The sequence below is a fragment of the Curcuma longa genome, chromosome 14, assembly GCF_044706935.1.
Source record: "Curcuma longa cultivar G26 ecotype Majalengka, Jawa Barat chromosome 14, ITB_CL_G26_1.1, whole genome shotgun sequence".
In the NCBI taxonomy this organism is placed as follows: Eukaryota; Viridiplantae; Streptophyta; class Magnoliopsida; order Zingiberales; family Zingiberaceae; genus Curcuma; species Curcuma longa.
In genome coordinates, this window is record NC_133874.1 from 3,098,526 (window position 1) to 3,121,329 (window position 22,804).

The window sequence follows — 22,804 nt, forward strand, 5'->3', positions numbered from 1 at the left end:
ATATGTAACCGTTAATACAATATTATTATAATAACTTCTACAATGTACTATAATTATTTTAATATATATTTTTTATTAATTTAAAATAATTTTGATCAAATTAATAAATAATATTTTGATATAATAATATTTGAAATTTAAAATTTAGAGTTTAAGGTTTTAAAGTTTAACATTTAGGATTCTAATTTAAAGTTTTCTTCAGAGATTTCTGAGGCCATAGTCTTCAACATCAATAACTCGAAAACATTCCTCATAAGCTTGGATCAAAGATAAGACCACTAACAGGAATGCTGTCATCTATAATTCAACTTTAGAAACAGTTTATTCTGTGTTTGCATTAAAAAGCCTTTTATGAACATGGTTAAAGGCTCAAACACCATCGGATGACCCCCTTACCTATTTACATTTCCTCTGCTAACAGGCTATTTCAGTTAGCTCTTCTTCTTATTTGTTAAATGAATTTCAAAAACATAAATAAACTGGAAAGATCCCTGAAACTCTTAACTACACTTACTCCCTCGAATTACAAAAATAGTATGTGGAATGCTCTTGCCTCTCTGAATACCAACTGAAACAGTTTTTTTTCCTTTGGTTTAGTAGATCGAGTTCGACTATCCACATTCATAGGAAATCGAGATCATCTGCAGGACTGGACCAACTACAGCCAGCAGACCATCCCAAAACACCAAGGATGACATCCACACTCCCACAAGCATTCACCTACAGTTACATCCATATATAAGACAACAAACAAGAAAAGGAAAATTACTAATTGATAAGCCGTACCAGGTTGTCATATGTTCCTTCATAATGAAACACCATAACACCAATACCCCTTTTGCTGTCAATCTCTGCCTGTTTCAGAACATCGAAGGTCAGGTTGACATGCAACATATAGCACATATAACTCATGTTTGATTGTCACTAACCACGCAAGAGCATATCCTAATTCCGACAGCTGCCAATGCTGATGTAACTTCAGCCATCATGCCTGCCAAGGGAGTGCATAGATTAGGAGAACGGATTTGTAGCTAGAATATGAAGAAGGTTGCCATTGTTAAAACTTCATAATACTAGGCAACATAGAACTGGATGGATGCCCATCTTCAATATCATACGCCCCAAGTAAACCCGGCCTTAATATTATTAAGTGATTGGAGAATAGAAATAATCATTACCTTTGCGATCAACACATGCAACATGAAACCATTTAATCGAATGCCCTTCCAAATTATGCCACAATGCGATTTTGCCTGCTTTCCAGCTTTCTAAACCAGATATCACTTCTTTATAAGTAGGAATCTTTCCAAATATGAACTCTGTAAGAGCATGATCCCTGGGCATTGGATCACCATTGATCTTCACACTCAATTTTTGTGCAGTGTTGTTGGGCTTTCCATTGATTTTAAGCAACCCAATATTGTTCTGAACAGGCACGAGGCCATGCTTTGTCTTAGCTGATTCTTCAACAATCGCAAGAATCTTTTCCCATATGGATTTCCTTTCACTGAGCGACCCCTGCTCGTTTTCACTCCCATCCTTGATATCCGCAACAAAATCATCTACTGCATCTGCAGTTATTTCAGTTGCTGCAAGTGCAGCTTGCTCTCTCAGAAACTGATAAAAATATATAAAGGTTAATGAGACAAGTGATCCAATAGTCATGAAAAAGGTGTGATAAAAAGGGCTCCTACTTTCATTATCTTATGTCTAGCACTGCGAGTCTTGGCATGTTGCAGCCATTGCTGATGCCTCTGGAAAGCTGACTTGTTTGATAAAGCCTAGCAAACAGCAAATTATAATTAACTAAAAAAGTAAAAGGCAGTTAGGAAATGCAACACTTGGTGAAAGGATCAGGTAACTACAACACTTGACCACTGGGAAATGACATGGTACTATCAACGAAATGAGCTAAAGAACAATGACTAAAGATTCTAAGCAAATATAATCCACTTAGTTTTAGTTAGGGCAACAGTTCTTTCCATAATTATCCTGTCAAAAGGAAAGATTTTAAATACAAGTAATAATTCATTATAAGAAATTACCTTAACCAATTAAATCCAAATACTAAGCAGTAGAAGTCATCAACAGCATAAAATCTACCAATTGCCACAATATGTCCAAAGTAGCTGACAGCTAAATTAGAGGGGTGAATACCAATTTGTTGTGTGTGGTTAGTGGTCTACAAATATATATGTATGTGTGAAGTGGAAATAAAGAATACAAAAGAAATGCAAACCAGAGTGGACACCGGCATTTTTATGCAGTTCACGATTCCCCAAAATCACTACATCCACGACCTATACACACAAAGTCCTCTTTCTCCTCTTCAATTGAGCACTAGAGGTGGAAAAACCTCTTACAACAATCAGTATGGAAGAATACAATAAGAATAGAAAACAGTCAAGGCTTGGTGGAGCAGAATATAAGTGATTTACTTGCACGAGGTCAATTTGTTGTTTTGTATCCCCTTGAACTCCTTTCATAGCTTTCACTCTAAATCTTATCGTTTACTAATTTAGCAAGTATCAGTTGACTCTTCATCAATCATCAGTCGACCAATCCTTCAAATCTTATCCAAATCATGCCATTAAACTTCATCTTCGGCTCTATTTGAACTAGTCATTGTAGCATTAGTCGATTGGACTTATAACAATCAACTGATTAGTGCTCAGTAGACTGTGCTAGTCTAATCCAGAACTTTTTGTGCACTTCAAATAGAATTCAGTCGACTCCTAAAGATTTTGTTCGCTTCAAACAAACCTCAATCGACTCGTCAAATCGATTAGAAAACTTTCTATTCATTCGTCAATGTTTGAACCATCAGTTGAGACATCCTTACTCATCAATTGAGTGATCCAACCAAAATACCTCAAACAGACCTAACTTGGGGTATTTGAACCACTAGTCTATTGAATCCCAACACCAGTCGGATCCCCTGACTTTAACCATATCTAAGGTTGAGTTTACCTAAGTTTGCCATCTACCCTTGACCAATGTATAATATCACTCCACTCACATCTCTCGTGGAATTTGTCTTCAGGTCTTTTTCTGTAAGTTACGTCCCTCAGATACTCTAAGCCCACAACTTTTCCTTAACCATCCTTCACGTTTTTGCTTACGTAGAACTCCTCCTTAACTTGACATGCTCCGATACTCCTTATCCTGCGGTCCCTCTGATGCACCATCCATCTCCAATCTCACGGACCTCAAATCATCGAGACATCACAACTCTTGTTTACGCCAAGTCAACCTGTATACCTGGTAGATCCTCTACAACTTAGACATAAATTAGATAAACACCAATCTCATTAAAACACTTTGTTGCCTAAATGCAAAGGGAGACGAGAGTCCTAACAGTAATAGCTCAAGGTTGGACCTTTCTATTGCAACTTAAGTGTGCCATAAAGTCCTCAAATAAGCCCGTTCTCATTGTAAAATCCACTCTTCGAGTGAGACTTTAAAAGGATGAGGGTTTATTTTACTATTAGCTTAGTTAACAATAATTTTTTTCATGCTTTTCCTTTTTTTTTTTTTTTTCCTAAAAAAAAGGAAAAGCATAAGGGCAGCCCGGTGCACGAAGCTCCCGCCATGCGGGGTCCGGGGAAAGGATCCAATGCGAACTCAAGACCTCAGTCGTGGTCACTCAGTCGTTGATGCTGCTGAAACCTGAGGTTGGAGTGTTAGGAACAATGCGAAATTGGGATGTAAAGTAGAATGAGGACAATGTTCGTGGGTTCAGAGTCGATAGAGATTGAGCTAGCATAGAGCATCAGTCTGGTCAATGCACAAAAGTGCAACTCTCATGCATAGGGAAGAGATTGTTGGGTGCCTTGGGTCATTCCAATCGAAGATTTACATAGAAATCAACATTAATCGGGGAGATATCAACAACACCAGAGAGGTGGGCAATGAGCATTAGAAGAAAATGGAAGAGATAACTTTAGGTTTCTTAATAGCAAAGCATAGGATGCAAGAAGAATAGAATTTTATATTGAGACCAAACTGTCGTGTTGAGTACAACTCTAAGAAGGTCATAGTTGATTTTTTTTCTAAATAAAATAATTTTAAAAAATTAAAAAAGGAAAAAATAAAGAATATTAAAAAATCAAAATAGTTTTTTTAATTATAATTTTAAAATTATTTTTTCTTTTCCTTTTTTCTTTTTACTATTTTTTAAATGTTTATATTTTTTATTCAGTGGGCTTAATTTAGTACATGGGCCATGCTCAACATATTTGTATTGTGACCAAGGTTTAAAATCTCGACCCGTGTTGAGATTTCGCTCCCAGATCAGAACGATATTGTTTCGGTATCGCATCGTGCCATGCCGATATAGTTTTAATACTTTTTTATTTATATATATAGTAACTATTAGATAAATATGTTTATTGTGTATAATTTAAAAGTAAGTTGTATATTGATATTATATAAGTTCTAAATTATTGATTTGGAATTAAATATGTTTTATATAAGCTCTAAATTATTGATTTGGAATTAAATATGTTTTATATAAGTTCTCAATTATTGATTTGGAATTATTGATTTTGTATAAGTTCTTAATTATTGATTTAAAGCTATTTTAATTTATAAAATTTTAAGATCTGATTTTGTATAAATTATAAATATGAATTATAATTTTTAATTAAACTATTTTTATTTTTTTATTTTTAATAAAAAATAATAAAAATATAAATTTATATATCCTTCTCCCGATTACCACAATCTCGCGATCGACAGAAGGAATCGAATTGATTCCTTCTATCGTGTACTGTGCCGCAACTCGACAGACGCGATGACGCATGCGAATTTCTTATATAATTCCCCCAATTATTGCAATCTCGCGAACGACAAAAGGAATCGAATTGATTCCTTCTGTTGTGTACTGTGTCGCAACTCGACGCATGCGATGACACATGCGAAATTCTCGCACATGTGCTGTGCTAGTTGAGTGTCGATGTCAATCCCACGACAGAACGGTAAAAATCGGGGGTATCGAGCGGTTCAGTTCGATATTTTAATCTTTGGTCATGACTAAACCTATTTTATGTCGTAATCAATTTAACCTGTTATTGGGCAATGCTTGATTGTGGGTTAAACCACTTCTACCTAGCCTGCCCCACGAACAAAGATGAGTCCGGCACAACCTAGCCCCTATCAAAGTATGTTAGACACAACCTAGACTAGGTAAGGTCACAAGCAAACATAGTACAATTTTTTATAAACTCAATCCTAATGAAAACTAGGTAAGAATAAACAAATAAAAATCCAATTATTCTTATTAATTATCTACCCAAATTGAAAGACGATAAACTAAAATAGACTAATTACCAAATGTTCTAAATTTAAATATTCTCCAATTGGATTTCTTCTCTCCATCACAATGTATATTTGGCTAATCTTTTTTAGAAAAAAAGGTTACATCCATGCTTTGACTTTTATTACATTGAGTTGCTAACACATGTAAAATAGTGTTAGTAGATGAGATCCTGATGAATGCATGGAATTATAATAAAAATGAAGAAAAATTATCGCATACTCCTAGAAACTAAGTGCGCTTCAAGTCTCCAACCAAGGATAAAATGAGACAATAATCTTAAGATGGCATGTTAAAATTTAATAAAGGGGAAACCATAGGAGCAACAAATAAATGAGGTAAATCAATTATAATCAATGCGCTCGAGCTCAAATACAAGTATCCAGAATATAGCGGCTCTAACTATTTTTAAAAGATTTTGCACCTTATCAATAGGGACATGGGTGTTGACTAGGTGTGTCGTCTAAGTGTTGAAATCTGACTACGAAGGGAATAGATGAAGAGGTCAAGTATCAAAGTTCATAATGTACTGGAAACTTATTTGAAAACCAAGAAAATAGTCTCAAGTATTTTAAACACAAAATATAAGGATCTATTTGCTTAACCTAAAGAGTCTCTACCTGTTACAAAGCATAAACCTCCCAATTACATTACATCTTTAATGCTATCTAAATATTTAAGTCAAAAGACACGATGGCAGTAGATATACAATTGATGCAACTATTAGGACAAGCAAATTACCTAAATCATACATAAGTCTAACAATCAACTAACTACATAAAAAAACTTAACAACACAACATCATGACAAGCAAAAACAATTTCCTAGTAGCAGTACTTGATAAAAACAGGTGTTTTATTATCTTTTCACAACATTTCCTATTCTTTTTCCCATTCCCTCTATCTCTTCTCTTTCCTTCCTCTTCTCTTACTTCCCACTCACGCTGTCTGCTTGTTGCTATTATTAGTAGGGTAGGACCACTTGGAGGCAGAGGAGGTCAAGGATGGTGCATAAGAGGAGCACCATAGAAAGGATGGATTACTGCTGACGCATCACCAATCAAAGCAAATGTGTGTGGGTTAGTAAAGTCGATGAATTGGGAATTAAGTTTTCTTTTTGAAGGATAAAATAATAGTCAGTGATTACATGTTGTAGCAAACAATCGAGATCACATAGATCTCAAAGACCTCCTTTGCCTGTGAAGCAGTGCTGCCTTTGGCTATAGTAGCAAGGAGGAAGCAATGAGCAGCTGTGAGGAAAGAAATGAAGACAGGGAAGAATAGAAATAGTGAAGGAAAAGGAAGACAAGTACAAAATGTCCAAAAACTGTTACAAACATATCTTTAAGTAAAAAAAGAAAAAACGAACACAAAATTTCTCCAAAGACAATATTGATATCAAGTCTATTTGACTGATTTACATCTATTGCACCACTGTTCTAAGAATTTAGCTAGTGGAACAAAAATGCACCCAACTGAAAGATAAAGCATAGTCTGTGAATGTTTTATGTAATCTATGCAGAAGAAATACAAATAAATATTTTTCGAGTTTCAAGTCTCTGTTACTCACATTGTATGTGATTATCTCGACAACTTCAGCATTGGCAAGGACGTGCATGGGTGAAACTAGATTACCATTGACCTGAAAAAGATGGGCATATATACCATGACTTTGTCAAAGTGAAACAGTAGACGTTAAATGTGTACCTTTGCAGCAACCATGTTATTTCCAATTTCAGTGTGAATCATATAGGCGTAATCAATTACAGTGGCACCCTGGGGAAGGTTTTTAATCTGCAGATCATGGTATTAAATGAGTAAATATGCAACTATCTTGTTTTTACAGAAACAAAGACACATCCTTGATTATTTTACCTCTCCTTTTGGTGTAAAAACAAAAACACGGCTACCCAACAGGTCTCGCATGACAGTGTCAACAAATTCCCTGGAACTCATGTTACCAACAAACTCCTGCTGCCATTCTCTAATTGCTTTGAGCCAACCAATCTGGAGAGTAACGAGGAGGAAACTTCAACTTGATATAGATATTTCCAGGTACTATTCGGTTGCATTTGATGCTTTGATAGGTAAAATCGTATGGCAATGTGGATTACCATGCAAATACTGATAGATCATCTTGATATAATAGCTAGTAATCTACCTTGTAATGATTGATACACATCAAAATGCTATTGTGAAATTACTAAACGTCTTGCATAGAGATGATAGGTATAACAGATAAACCAAAAATATCAACTTTAATAGTTCCAGAAATGAGACCAATCTTAAAAACACCTTCCAAAATTACAACAATAAAATTTTTCATAAAAACAATATACTATCAAATAATATAGTGAAATATCAAAATTATTATTGATCGTAATCAGTTAAACAATAATATAAATATATTTTCAAATTATTACAAAAAATACATACTAATATTTTTTAAAATAATTAGAATATAGTGGTGGGAGATGGCGAAGAGCCAGCATAATGTAACTTGAAAGTGGAATAGTGTGAGCCCCCGTTGATTAGGTAGAATGAGAAATAAACTTGTTTAGAAGGAAAAAAGAGAGTCTGCAAGAATAAATATCTTTGAAAAAAATACAAAATCAACTTATGCAGATGAGCCAAGCTTATGTGCTCTCTAAGGTAATTTGGATATGCACTTGGAAGATAGTGCAGACCACCATGACAACTATGTCACCAAAACAATTCATAAAAGTTCAAGAGACATGGACCAGTCACAAAGTTATTAGGCAGATCTTGCAAGATAACTTCACCCCAAATTCCCCCTTAATTATAAAAAACAATCACACTGTTTATTTGAGTGATTTCATATGGAAATGTAATATAACCTACATACCCTGAGAGCAAAATCAGAATTTTTCAAGCAAGTTGTCTTTCGTTTTGAGTTTCTCCCAGCAGGTGTATTTTGTCCTAGCATACTTGGAACTGCTTTTCCACTATAATGGGCAGCTATTCCTCTTTCTGCTATCAAATCCATGTCTTCAGTTCTTATCTGTCATTCAGGAATCCAACAGAAAAATCACAATATAACTAATTCAAGGTACAGGGAGAAAATGTGTCATTTATTGTTTAGATTTTCAACATTAAATCTCATTCAGACACAAAAAGCTTGTGCCCCTGTGATCACCTGAACTTCCAGATGGAACATGCTCTCATAAAGAAAAGGCATCACTGTGGTATGGAGGCTTTGGTATCCATTGGGTTTAGGAGTTGCAATATAGTCTTTTATCTGTCATGTACAGAACTGGGTCTATCAAATACAAGCTTATGGAACTGAGTTTATCAAATACAAGCTATGTAAGAAGTAACTATACATATAAAGGAACTCACAGCTCTAGGAATGGGAGTCCAGATTCCATGAACAAGACCAAGCAGATGGTAGCATATCTAGACAAATTAAAGAAAACTTCAATCTGAGCATTGGTTACAGAGAAACAGAATGCAATAAAGATAAGTTATGCATCACCTGTTGTGCACTACACAAAGGTCCAACCCCATTGCAGGATTTTGGTTTTACAATAATTCGGAGCTGATCATAAAGATGGGGTAGTTAACATAAGGTGAATCAAAATAGATGTGGCACATAATAACTACCAACATAGTCTTTATAATTACTTAAGCTTATAAGACAAACCTGAGCAATTTGGTTGATTTCATGAATTGACTGCTTAGATTTCAGCACAGTTTTATACACACTGTTCGACAATAAAAAAAATTGCTCATCAGCTAAAAATAAAATTCAAGAACACTTGTAACAAAGCAATGATGATAAATAAAAAAAATTGAAACATAAATAACAAAGAATGAATCAGAAGGGATGATACATCAGTGTTACTGTAAAGGCCCTTCAAATCTTAAGATAAATGTAAGTAGAAATATGCCAATCTATTATTCAACATACACACTGAGGAAAAGAATGCTACTCATATCAATGTCTAGAATAATTGTGTTTATTCATCAAACCAACCCATTGAGAAACTACAAAGACTATAGGCCTAACACTTATCTTGAAGATGGATAAAATAGAATGAAAACATCAACCAACAACAATATGCTTCTCCATTCAATATGATTTGAGTCTCTGAGACACAGTAGTAAATCAATGTGTTCAGCAACAAAGCAAAGAATGTACTAATACCAAAGTTTAGTATTCAGAAAAATTTAGATGGTAATTCAAGTATAAAATTTTATTCAAGCATAATGTTTAGTATTACCATATTCAATAAAGGCACAAGAAAATTGGAAAAGGTATACTTCTAATATCATATTTAATTCAATAGTATGCTCACCATTTAATATGTTCATTTCCTATCTGATAATGCTGATAATTGTGTGAAAAGAGAAACCACGCATCAGATATTCAGCAGAAGAAATTTTTTATATAAGATAAAACAAAGGCTGCAGAACTAAAACACAAGTTAGCATTTAGGTTAGTGATCCAACAAAGCATGGATGATTTAGTGTTTTGAAGGCAAAGAAAGCAGAAAAGCACAAAATTAGTGATATATGAGAAATGAGTAGTGTACAAGATCATGGTTTTTGCTAACAAAAGAATTATCCATCCTTGCATTGAATCTTGTTTAAATATTTAAAAAGTTTAAATGAGTAGGGCCATAAACAAGAGGTACTGGCATGGATTAAAGTATTTAAATGAGTAGGGCCATAAACAAGAGGTACTGGCATGGATTAAAGTATCGCTCTATGCCAATCGGTATGGGCAAAACATTCCATCCTGCTTGCCAATCGGCATACGCAACTCCCCAAGACCAATGAAACCACCACAAAAAGTGGGAATCTTCCACGAGCTCGACATGGGATATTAGGGCATGCAAATCACCCACATGAGTCTTTTGTGCTTCCATGATGCACTGGAGATGTTCCTGTGGGATACCCAAGGTCACAGGAGCCATTCCACAAGCCTTCTGTCAACACACTATGGCATTAACATGAGTCTTTTGCAAGCAAGCATAGATGTTTGGAAAACATTCAGTGATGGAGCCATCCCGAAAGAAGGTGAGATCAAGCAACATTGGCTCCAAGCGAGATCAGAAGCTTCCTCAAGGTGGTGAGGGCTTCCCCGCAAGGCAGTGGGGGCTTCATTCCTTCGCCATTGTCCTCTTCAACTCTGAGATTTCTATGACGACACCTCTTCTCTTGGCTTTTCTGTAACGTACCAAAAACAAAGAGGTATTCTTCTTCCTCCTCTCCTTCGTATCTTCCCCTTTCTCTTTTAGTGTTCGGCACACCGTTGGCACCAACACCCATGCTGGCCAGCACATATTGTTCTGGCTGAGGACCAAAACCCCGGCTGGGAATGAAATTTCAAATTTTGGTAACTAATACCATAGAACCCAAAATGATATGGTTGTAGAAGAGATTATGGATGAACAAGTTGGCTGTACATAATACAATATGTCCAAAGTTGATCCGACGCAGGAAGTCTCACGCAGATTTTCGATAATATGGCTGTGAAGGAGAAGGCAAGTTTATAGGAAGTGGGACAACAAATAGAAAATGCAGAAGGGAAATCACGGGCATATCTCCGCAAGATAAGAAAAGAAAGAATGAAGCTGAATTTGTCTCAACTACAGACAAGTGGCATCGTCCATATGGAATAGAAGGTTACATAATACAGAGCATAAGTACAGGAAAGATAAAAAAAGGGGGAAACCTGAATAAAAGATTACTGTATTAGCTTTAAGAATTTTGGAAAATACTGAAACCAACTTCACACAATACAATGAACAAGAAGATTACTCTACCAGTACTGGTAATTTTAACAAACAGGAGCTACATTTTCATGAGACATGTGGGTTGCATTTAATACCTTCCCCCCTTTGATTTTCTGTGCAATTAACTATAGAAAGGGAAATTCAATCTCAAAATTATTTTATGTATGACAATAACTCAACTTGCTAATCCTACTATAATTTACTCTTCAAATTTCTAAACATATTTTACTTTCAAACCATTCTATAAGATTTGCTTCACAGGTCATCCTATATATAACAAGTCATAAATGATGGGAAAGATTAAATATGAGAAGTACAATGAAGTAATGATTTTTGTTGACCTGTAAAGTTCCTTGCATACACAACGCACATCTGTTGTAACTGTTACAAGATCCAAAAATTGATCCTCCTCAATTTTTTGCCTCAAAATCTTCTTAGCCTGAAATATTAAGTGTGGAAATAATTTTCTCACTGCATACAAGGAGACTAATATGGCTATTTGCAATAACAAACATTAATTGCTACTTGATCCTTTTTCATTTGACTTCCAAGAAAATGTTACCACATCAAGTTCTTTGACATAATCTTTATAAAGATCTTCAACTCTTTTCTTGAGCTCCACAAAATCATTGGGATTTGTATACATGAAAGACAGATATTCTAATTCTGACTGCAAAAAGAAATTTGATTGTCAAAAGTTTTAATAAACACAAAATGAACAATAAACTAATATTTTGATCTCAATCATAAAATAAAAAAGCAAGAACAACTATTACAAATTATCTAAATGTCTAAAAGAACTAAACACTATCATGGTTTCTTTGAATTATACTACAGAGCAGTACAATGATTCAAGTGGAATCTTTTTCTATGCAGGAGCACAAATTGAATAAACCTGAACTTTCCCATAAGGATTGTATTTGATAGATATGTTAGTAATCACTTCAGAAAATTTATATATTGCTGAAAATAAGAACACCAAACAAAAAAATATTTCAGCCAACTTTATTAGGAAAAGGTAATTCAGCCTTTCACCAAAAAGACATCACCTGCCCAGTTAAATTGTTAATGAAAGTTATTTAGGAATTTATGCCCCTTGGCTAAAAAGGAACCTAGTTGGCATTGTTGCAGATCTTTCCATATAAGCAGATAATTAAGGCTCCGTTTATTTCACTAAAAATATTTTCTGATAAAACTTCTTTTTGGGATTTTCTAGAGTTTAGTGCAGTGGAAAATCATGGTAAATGAAATTTCTTCTTTTAATCAATGAAAAAATATAGGCATTTTCACTTTGAAAAAGAGCAAAAGTCATTTCCCTCACCTATCACAAGATTTTCACTCATTCAATCCATGGTTTAAAATTTTGAACCATGCCGAAGTTTCTGTTCCGGATTGGAACGATACAGTTTCGGTGCTGTGTCGTGCCGTGCCGATATAGTTTCAATATTTTTTAAATATAAAAAATATTAACTAAAATAAGTAATTTAATTTAAATATTTAAAAATAAAAATTATAAAAATAATAATAATAATAATTTTTTTAATATATAGATATTAAATTAATAAGATAATTTCATTAGACTTTAATTAAACCTATTTAAATTATCTCAATCATAGCTAGGAGTTAATTAAAATTATTAACCTAAGTTTTTAATTAAATATCATATGTTTCACTGCAGCCGTGCGTCCCAGGCGAACTCCGAAGGCATCGTCGAGCCCGAGTGCAGCCTTTGGAGATGTCGTCGGGATTGGGCGTATGTTCCGCTATTCCAGTGCAGCCGTGTGTCTCGGGCAAACTCCGAAGGCGTCGCCAGTCCCGGGCAAAGCCTCCAGAGGCATCGTCAATCCCGAGCGAAGCTTCCGAAGGCATTGTCATTCTCGGGCAAAGCCTCCGGAGGCATCACAGGGCCCAAGCAACGCCCCCAAACAAGTCATCGGGCTCAAGTGACACGTCCTAAGGCAAGCTAAGCATCCGGAGGTCCCGCACGATGTCTCCGACGCCGGTATTATTTGTGCGATGCCAATTCGCTAGCAGAATGAGATGTTTCATCCGTATCGGACAAAACAACTCGAGATTTGAAACCATGATTCAATCACTCTTCACTATCTACCTTTGTCCTTGTTTGAGTAGGTGCTCAATCGATCAGGTTAAGCATTCCAAACAAGCAAGGCGGTTAAGTTGTCCATCCAAGTAAGCGATCAATTGATCAGTTAAGCGATCCAAACAAGCCAAGCAGGTTTAGTGGTTCAGTCGATCTGATCAATTCAATTGGGGCGATCTAGCTAACCAAATCTGGCAAGCTAGTCGACTGAATTGGTCCAATTTGTCCAATGGACCTGATAAGTCAAGCAAGTTAGGTAGTCTAGTCAAGGCATTAGGCAATCTAGTTGAGACAAGTTAGTCAAACCAAGCAAATTGATGAGGGCCAAACTGACCGAGCAATTTGATGGGGTAAGTTAGTTAGATTGAGCTGGTATGGTCGAGCTAGGAAGTCCAATAGGGTTGATCGATCAGTTGAGCTGGTCATGTGGGTTGGTTGGGCTAGGAGGCCAAGCAGTTCAGGTGGGTTTGGGAGCAAGAAAGTTCGATCGGATCGAGGGAGCCAATCTTATTAGGTGGATTGGTCGAGCCAGACTAGATCAAGCAAACCAGCAAGCTATCTAGCTTGTTTGGCCTGCTTAGCCCAACCAGTTAGTTTAACCTAGAGGAGGGAGAAATATTTTCCTTTTTGTGCATCAAACCACAAGAAAATATTTTTCAACATTTTAGTGTCACATCCAACTAGCATAAAATTATTTTATCTAAAAAGATTTTTCTTAGAAAATATTCTCACAAATAAGTTATTTTTTAGAAAACAAACGGAGCCATGTATTTTACTGAAAGCAATTGAAACAAGTTTGGATGTCAAATGGATGAAAATAAAGACAACTATAATCAAAAAACAAGAGTTAGCAAGCTTTGCACAACATTTCCACTGCACATACCTTAATTTGATACATCCCTAGAAGCTTTGCTAGAGGCGCAAACACTTGAAGTGTCTCTAATGCAATACTGGCCTGATAACAAAATGAAGCTAACTAACTAGTAGGAAACCAAATGATGCAGAAAGAAGTAACAAATTATATGATAAATACAAAAACCTGCTTATGTGGTGGCATGTGGGATAGTGTGCGCATATTGTGTAAACGATCAGCTAGTTTGACAATAATGACACGAACCTACAGAAGCATTTAATCATACCACTCACATTATAGTAAAAGACAACTAAACCAGAATAAATGTATAACATGAATACCTCTTCTGTCATTGCAAGAAACATTTGTCTCAAATCATCAGCTTTTACATCCTGAACTGAACTATCTGCACCTTTGCATGTCAGTTTTCCTAGCTTGGACACCTAGGTCAGGAAATAATACTGGAAATTAAATCAAGAGTTTGATGTTCCAACAAACATGCTTAGAATAATCTTCTACCTTAGTCTCTCCCTCAACAATGTGCCGCACGGTAGCACCAAACTCCTTCTCTATTCTGTCAAATGTAACTACTTTTGTATCTTCAACAGTATCATGCAATAGACCAGCAGCGATTGATTCCCAATCCAACTCCTAATAAATGATGAAATATCAAACTGATAGATAAGTGATGATTTTTAACACATTGTTTAGATAAAATCCCTTCCAACTTGAAATAGGTATCTATTATCATGGCTGTTACTCACATGTTCACCAAGTATCCTTGCAACTTCAACTGGATGAATAATGAAGGGTTCTCCACTTCGCCGTTTCTGGCCATCATGAGCCTCAAAAGCAAGCTGCACTTACCAGACAAGCATGTCAAATGTGATCTCTGTATTTTACACTAGTCTTTTGTATGTGCAAAATTTGAGCAGGTCAAACTGCAAACTAAAGAATGTATAGGTTAAATGAATATTTCCACTCAAAAAGTATTAAACAAATCAATTTACAGGTGGCTAAGTAGTGATATGGAGGTAATGAGTTAACAATACCATTATATGTTTGAAAATCATCTGGGAATGAGCATAGGGATAAATACATATGAGAAAACTTTTTTAACAATATAGAAATTAAGATTAAGTCTAAATAAAAATTTTAAAAAAAATCAGATTTTATTTTTAATTAAATCAAATGATTTTAACTTAACCTAAAAACATTAAAATAATAAATTCCAAAAAATGTTCAAGTAAATATTTAGAAGTGAAATTGATTACAAGTTTCTAATTCTAAATTTCTGGAAAAAAATTCTTTGAAATATTTTGTAAGATTTTATTCAACATGGAGATAAGGAACCGTTAGTGTCATATTTTCAATTTTTTTTGCTCCCTTAGCAAAATGCTTTTAGCATTGTTTTTATGAAAATCTTAGAACAATTTTGATCAATGTTTATCCTATTAAAGTATAAAAGACCGCTCAATTCAACCTAAACTGTTTAAAATGTCAAAGGCACTTAGGTGGTGGGAGATCTCTATATTTATAGTTGTGTATATTTTAATAATATTAAGATGTAGAACTAAAGGTATGAAGTTTTGCTATCTGTCTCATTTCCATTCCTTTTAACATGCCCCCTTTGACCCAACAATATTTTTAGAGGTGAGGGTCAAGCTCTAATACCAAGTTAAAGCTTAAGAGAGATGCTAATTCAATCCAAAATGTAAAGATACATAGGTGAGAAATATTTTGCTATTTATGAATATTTTAAAATTTGTAAATTTTCCACCGCAACTTACTTCCAATCCTTTTAACAATTGCATTTTGGAGTTTTCATTATTTAATGTTCATCATTGTGTTTTTAAATTCCAAGTTGTAAGGAGTTATCCTTTAAAGTTTGTTAGTTTTTTATTACAAAATTTACAACTTTTGTTTCAGTTTTTATTATTCTAGCTTTTTAGTTTTTTCACAATGTATATACCATTCCATGTTGGTCGAAATGGGAGAAGCATCTTGTTTTACCTGCCAACGGACACACAGAACTTGTCCGAGATGGTGAAATCACAACTAGAAACCCAACACCGTCTTTGCTTGCTTGTTGTTGTGCAATGCCTCAAACTCTTCAAGCTTAAGCTTCCAACTATGACAAAGAAGCTTCCAACTATGACAATGAAGCTTTTGATTGCAATGATGAAGCTTCCATGAGCTTTCTGAGACGATGAAGCCACTCGAGACTCTCGTTGTCCACTCGAGGTTTTTGTTGCCTGAGATAAAGTCACTCAAGACTTCCACTATCAGAGATGAAGTCACTTGAGAGACTTCTGCTACCTGAGATGAAGTTGCTTGAGACTTTTGTTGTCTGAGACAAAGGTGCTTAAGATTTCCCCTATCCGAGATGACAAAGTCACTCAACCAAAGACTCTAATGGAGATAGCCACTACAACGCACAACGACGTCATGATCTTCTATAACAATTGCTCAATAAGGTTAGGGTTTTCTTTCTTCTTTGATCTTCTTCCTTTTCTCCTCTAATACAATACCTTCCTCCTATTAGTGTCTTTGACATATGTGTAGGCACTATCGGCACGATGCCATTTAGGTCAGAGACTGAAATCTCAAGTAGGAATGAGATTTTAATCTTTAGTTTTTATGATATGCTAATAATTATTTGTATCTAAAGCATGATTTAAAATCTTGACCCATATCAGAGTTTCGATTTACGACCAGAATGATACAATTTCGATACCATATCATACCATGCAGATATGATTTCGATATTTTTAAATATAAAATCTATTAATTAAAAATAAAATAATATTTTTTTAAAAGACAAAAAACAAAAATCAAGATTATGCCTCCGCGGTGTCCCGACACCCTCCATAGGGTCGTAGAGGTCACCACGATCTCGCAATGCTAGTGTTGGGTAGTGTGCGAAATGCCAAATTTCATCTATTTTGCCTAACACAGTACGAAATTTTAAACTATGATCTAAAGCAAGGTTGTCGAATTGAGTTAGTATCATTAATCATTTTGGTGAATTTTTAATCAGGTTTGGTTAAATTACAAAACCTCAATCCATGACATAGCAATATCATTTTTATCTCCACCCTCGCTATCGGCTCAAAGTCCATAGCACAATTAAGAAGACAAAGAAGCAAGCAACAACCATGCTATATGAAAAGAGGAATGGAATTCAGAGGAGGAGATGAATCTAGGTTTTGGAAAGGAAGCAAAATCCTAGACACTAGCAAAATAGTCATGAGGGGGAAGGAGAGGAGGAAAAAGAAGAGTACCTGTTGGTTTGTTTTAAAACATCGCAACAAAACTAAGAAATGTGCAAACATCATAAGAGTCTCATAGATTAGTAGGAGAAACGGGTTTGTCATGGGAGGGATTTAGTCTTGTTGACGAGAAAAGCTTTAATTTCAAGTGAGATTTAGAGCATAATCTTTGTTTCCACACGCTGCACTGCTAGAGTCTTATGTCACTCATAGAAGATTCACACGGGTGGGTTTCCTCAATGGGTTTCATCTTGTATGTGGCTATTTCGTCTTGCTTCACTCTTATAGCACTCACACCTATCAGTTTCATCGGCACGATCTATTTTGCATGTTTGTTAGCTAGTAGGACAAAATGCTTTGCCTACATCGACCAACAAAATAGAATTTTAAACTATGGACAAAAGAGAGATTGCGTGACCAACAAGTATAATATTTCACTAATTTACCAAAATAATATATTTTAATTGTGTCATCTAGCACAGTTGGAGATTCAAACCATGGGAATTACTTCCCAAGAAACGGAGCGAGTCGACAAGTTCAAACCGATACAAAATTATCTCAGCAAAAGTTTTCTAATTTCTAAAGGTGCTCCATTTCTTAGATAAATCAGATCCACATTCTGCCAATTCTAATATGAATAACAATCAATCACGATGGACCCAACCACATTAAAAAATAATGCAACTCCTTTTATATGACTTCCATAGTGGTCTATTAGAATAATCAGTAGTGTATCTTCTTTTACTGGCTTGAAGAGAAACACTAATTATGAGCAGAATTTTATAGCTTTTTTTAGCTCCTTCCAAATGCCTGCTATGTAGATCAAGCTATCAAATCTTTGATTACTACAGTACTTCTCAAACAACTTAATTTAATATGTTGAATTAATTTTTTTTAATAAAGCAGGCACATGACATTTTTGCAAAACACGAAGTTGGTGCATGTCAGCAACCATAAACAGATAAACCAAGAAAATAAGTGATAAAACCAAAACATAATAAGCATCATTATAATGTACTGTCTACACGCTTAGTCTAAGTAGTCACCTTCAATGCATCATTTACTAACTTCAATTCCTCCTGTGCAAGATAAGAAATAGTTGGTCTCAGGTCCTGTTTCATAAAAATCCAAAACTTGTTATAGATGATGAACATTATCAGCTATTGAGACTGCAAATTGCTAATCATTTTTCAGAGAAATAATTTACAAGAGGTCCAGAACTGTTCTTAAACATAAGTTATGTGAAAACGGTTGAGTTGAAAGAGAATTTATCTAAGCTTGTGTGCATCTAACATTAAGATGAACTATATTTAAATTTTAGACATCTTCACCAAATTTTGACATATTTAAATTTTTATATTCTAAATTATTTTTTAAAGACTTTTAGTTGACTAATTAAGCTAAATTGAACTAATTTTTGAATTTTGGGATCGAGTGGAAGTTAGTTTAAGATTAGATAGAGCTCATTGAGTAGACATGGTGATTAAGATGAAGTAATTTCAAACTGAGCTTGTGTTAATTATTTTTGTCAGTTTTAAAATCGAACCAAATAGTAACCATATTTAATTCAGTGGTATTTTTAAAGATTGGGAATTTAATTCCTTGCCCTTCGCTCTCTAAGCACTCCTCACCTCCTCTCCCCAATTTCTCTCACCCACCTATTGTTGTCACTCAGCTGCTACCACTACTCACTACCATCAACTATTGTTGCTGCCACCCTTCACCTCACACCAATACTACACCCCTCTCCTCCCTTCTCACAGCGTCTCTTCTCTCCCTCTTTGCCTTTGCCACATGGCAATGTCATTTCGCATATCAATTGGTGAACGAAATAGTAAAGTAAATTATGTCCTTGCCAACTGACATAGCTCGGCACTTCAACCCTTGGTAACTATACTTCTAATTGTAAAACAATATGATATTAATCAGCTTGTCAAAAATATAAATGAGCAATAACATTATTTTAAGTCGTTATGAATTTGATCCAAAAGGAGGTCAAAGATGCAGGACAAGTCATTCCTACAAACATAGTGATGAAAATGTGGATGAACTATAGAAGCAATTATGATGATCAGTCACGCAAAATTGAGGAACATTTGGACAACTAACATTGAAGCCAGAGAACAAAAGGAATAGTCTAGTTTCCCTTTTAAACATTTAGCCCAACATTGATTACAATAATTGTCCATCACAGATATTTAATGCTTATAGGAAGTATGGGGATTATCATGTATTCATACGAAGTAAAAAAGAAGCAACCTATAATTAAGGCTTGGATTAAGTATGAGGATTATACTGACTGAAAAAAAAAACATGTTTTCCTATATAAATTGAACAACAACAACAACAATATATAAATCGAAGTGACAAATAAATGATATTGTTAATAACCACAATATATAATGTGCCATCGAAATGCCTCATCAGAGGCGATCCTACCAGCTACATGGGTTCCTATCATAGTGGACAAAAAACTAGGAGTGCATGATACAAAAAGAAACATAAGCATCTATCAAGGTCATTAATCACATAATGTAAGAAGGTGATGAAAAATCTTGTTCCTACCTCCCACAATGAATCTGGAGAAATGCTATCAAGGGGGTACATGTATGATGAAGCACAACCAGTCCTCCAAGCAATCCTCCAATCTTTGCTTGGGGGATGAGCAATATCTGATCTAAAAGACCATTCATATCCACCAAAATCCACAACATTACATCCCAACTTCTCATTAAGATCTTCTGATTTCCGATTAGCCTATGCAACCAAAGGAAGGATCAATAGAAACTTAAAAAGTGCAACGAAGGTAGCTGTCAATTGACACTGATATTCAAATACAAGATAATAACAGAAATAAATGATAGCTACTTATCAGTTGCAAATATTAAAGTTGATTGTAGATCTTGATAAGTGGTCATGTGTTGTTAACATTAAAAGGCAAACTAATACTTAATTATTCAATAGAAAGATAAGAAAAGGCAAATAGTACGGAAGGCTCGTTCAGAATAGTTTCCTAAGTCATACTTGGTTAGGAAATTTTGGAAAGTTATTGTTTAGCTTGAAAGATTGAAAATTCTCCATAATTCAATGAAGGTTAGATTTGCATCAAAAGAACCTAAAACAGGTGTGCTATGGGGTAAAATAATTGTTTCCATTTTAAATATAATTTTTTTAAAAAAAAGAGAGAATTATTTGACTTTATTAATGGTATTGGAATACACCATTTGGAAATAAGTCATCGACAAAATTCTTGGAAGAACTAAATAGACAACTATAAATATAAGACTATGTATTTCCTCTCAGCTACTCTTATGCTTGTTCAATGTGTTCTATGACTAATAAAAATGTCCTTGCCCTTCAGAAAGAAGGTTCTGATTAACAGGCAACTTCTCCTACCAAAAAGGCACAGTAACTCCAATTGAATAAATCAATTCATGGAAGCTCCCATATGTCAAAAGTTTGGCACATCAATAACTTCATAATTGGAAAAACATAATACCCTTAAGTTTTTGAGAACTTAATTTACTATTCCCTCCTTTCAAGATGCTTAACTCAGTTCTTCCATGAAATTGGTCACTAGACTCTACAATCAATCCCCAAAACTTGCAAGGGTATTGATACATACAAAAACGGGATAACAATATCTATCTAAGAAGAAGTGTAGAAATAGTCTAATAATTAGAGAAAATTATGGATTCAAGTTATTGAAGACTTATTTACCCATTTGGTTTTAGGTCCACAAGCTTCGATCATTACCCATTGCTAGAGCCTCACATACTCCTTTTGGCATAACACGCATACAATATTTAAAACTTCGATTACAGGAAACATTGAATGGCAGAATTAAGTCATTAATTTCTCTTCAGTGAGCCATTCAAGGATCCAAATGTATGTGATTTATCTCTCATCAATTCAACTCGGAAACATAAATCTCCTCCAAAAACCCCATATCATAAGAGGCAAATATTTTCATCAGATTGCATAATGGAAAGTGTAGTAATTTTGAATCATCATCGATGCCCAAAAATGTCTCAATCAACCATATTCTTGGCATGATGTGGTGAATGAATGGCCTATCTGAAAAGAACATTATCTTTAGTGAGCTTCTTTGATCAGGGCCGGTGAAAAGTCATGCTCTGGCCACTATAACCATTGACGCCAATTGTTTTATCTAACTCACTGCAAATAAATGATACATTCTTTCACACATTGCTATCCAACTTTCCGTAACGTCCATAAAACATTTCCCATCTTTCCAATTTAATTGGACTAGGGAATGATTTTTTCAGAGATCGTCATCACGGAAAGAATTAATTCCACCATGTAAATGTGTGTCCTGAACAGCCAATAAACGAGAATAATGCTTATACAAGTTACTTATTAAAAATAACAAAGAAAGAAGATATACCCTTCGCTAATAAAGTACTCAAACAGAAAAGAGGGTGAAAAAAACTGAATAACTTGTTCACTTGTCGTTAAGCTACTATTCCAAACTCAGCGAACAAGGAAGATACAAACACCTTCCAACCTTATCGAGATAAAAGGATAGACAATCACGCAAAGTTAAGGCCACATAATTCTTTCATCCTAAATTCCAAAAAGAAACAGAAATCAATCAATAACCTAGCGCACTCACATGGCACAGCCAACGCGATCTTCGACTCCTCCTCGTCTCATCACGGTGGTGCGCCGAGCAGCGCGGCAAGGTCGTACTAGCTAGAGAACCAGTAAGAACCCTCGGTGCCTTCCAAGCACAAGACAGAACACTGCACTCATACCTCCCACTTCCTTCCCCTTTAGAAACTTTGCAGCGGTTTGCACACTCCACCATAACTGCAAGATCAAAGAATCCGAGATTTGATCCAATTCACGATTACGCAAAAACCCTCCAGACGTAGAAAGATCTAGTAAACATCGAAGAACCCTACCAGAATTCGACGGCTGCGAAGCCATCTTGCCAGTGGATTTGAAAATGGAGAAATCTCATCGACTTCAAGCGATTAAGACTTGTGGCGTAGCAGATGAGCCGCCAAGAGGATGAATCACAGAGAGCGACCAATCGCTTTAAATTTTCGGTTCTTCGGTGGAGAGACGGAGGAGGAGGAAGGTGAGACTGGAGAAGGAGGGGAGGAACGGGATATGACGGGGACGGGAGGCCACACGAACCCCGCAGCTTTGACAAGATGTTTAGTTTGATTACTGCCTTTTTATCCGGATGTGGAACAGAGATGCCCCTTGAATATTCTTTAACCATTAAATTAATTATTCTCTTCGTAAAATTAAAATGGTATTTCAAACAGAATATGTGGTTATGTGATTTATCTAAAATACTTAAATGATTTTGAAATTTTCTAAATCACGTAGTTTGGTGTGGATTGAATTTTCATTTTATCCTTTTCAATGAAGCAGGGATCATTTAAACGACAATCTAAGGCATCTCATTGAACCACTCGTGTATTTTCTTGTAAAAAAATTTCAGCATCACCTCGCTCCTACTTCA

The 22,804-nt window shown here is 35.1% G+C and overlaps 1 protein-coding gene across 1 annotated transcript; it reads right to left on the bottom strand.

Moving 5' to 3' along the window:
• Positions 1–282: 282 nt before the first annotated feature.
• LOC141845014 (putative GTP diphosphokinase RSH1, chloroplastic) lies at positions 283–22,402 on the bottom strand. The gene is made up of 24 exons (XM_074733016.1): positions 22,233–22,402; positions 21,941–22,137; positions 19,870–20,061; positions 18,351–18,416; positions 14,797–14,889; positions 14,552–14,683; positions 14,374–14,475; positions 14,219–14,296; positions 14,063–14,134; positions 11,641–11,748; positions 11,420–11,517; positions 8,981–9,041; positions 8,813–8,875; positions 8,677–8,733; positions 8,474–8,575; positions 8,183–8,338; positions 7,192–7,323; positions 7,024–7,110; positions 6,887–6,958; positions 1,695–1,781; positions 1,179–1,617; positions 930–991; positions 787–855; positions 283–720 (listed from the first exon to the last, which is right to left on the bottom strand). Exons 1-24 carry the CDS (start codon positions 22,255–22,257, stop codon positions 622–624), a joined length of 2,649 nt encoding a protein of 882 aa, XP_074589117.1. The 5' UTR covers positions 22,258–22,402; the 3' UTR covers positions 283–621.
• Between the last annotated feature and the right edge of the window lie 402 nt (positions 22,403–22,804).

What these genes read in the sequence shown, in the direction of transcription:
- LOC141845014 (XM_074733016.1), bottom strand. Translation starts at nt 22,257, where the DNA reads ATGGCTTCGCAGCCGTCGAATTCTG. An exon ending in ATGTCAAAGAACTTGATGTG is followed by an intron (nt 11,518 to 11,640) that starts GTAACATTTTCT and finishes TTAATATTTCAG; the next exon opens with GCTAAGAAGATTTTGAGGCA. An exon ending in GTATGCAAGGAACTTTACAG is followed by an intron (nt 9,042 to 11,419) that starts GTCAACAAAAAT and finishes ATTGTCGAACAG; the next exon opens with TGTGTATAAAACTGTGCTGA.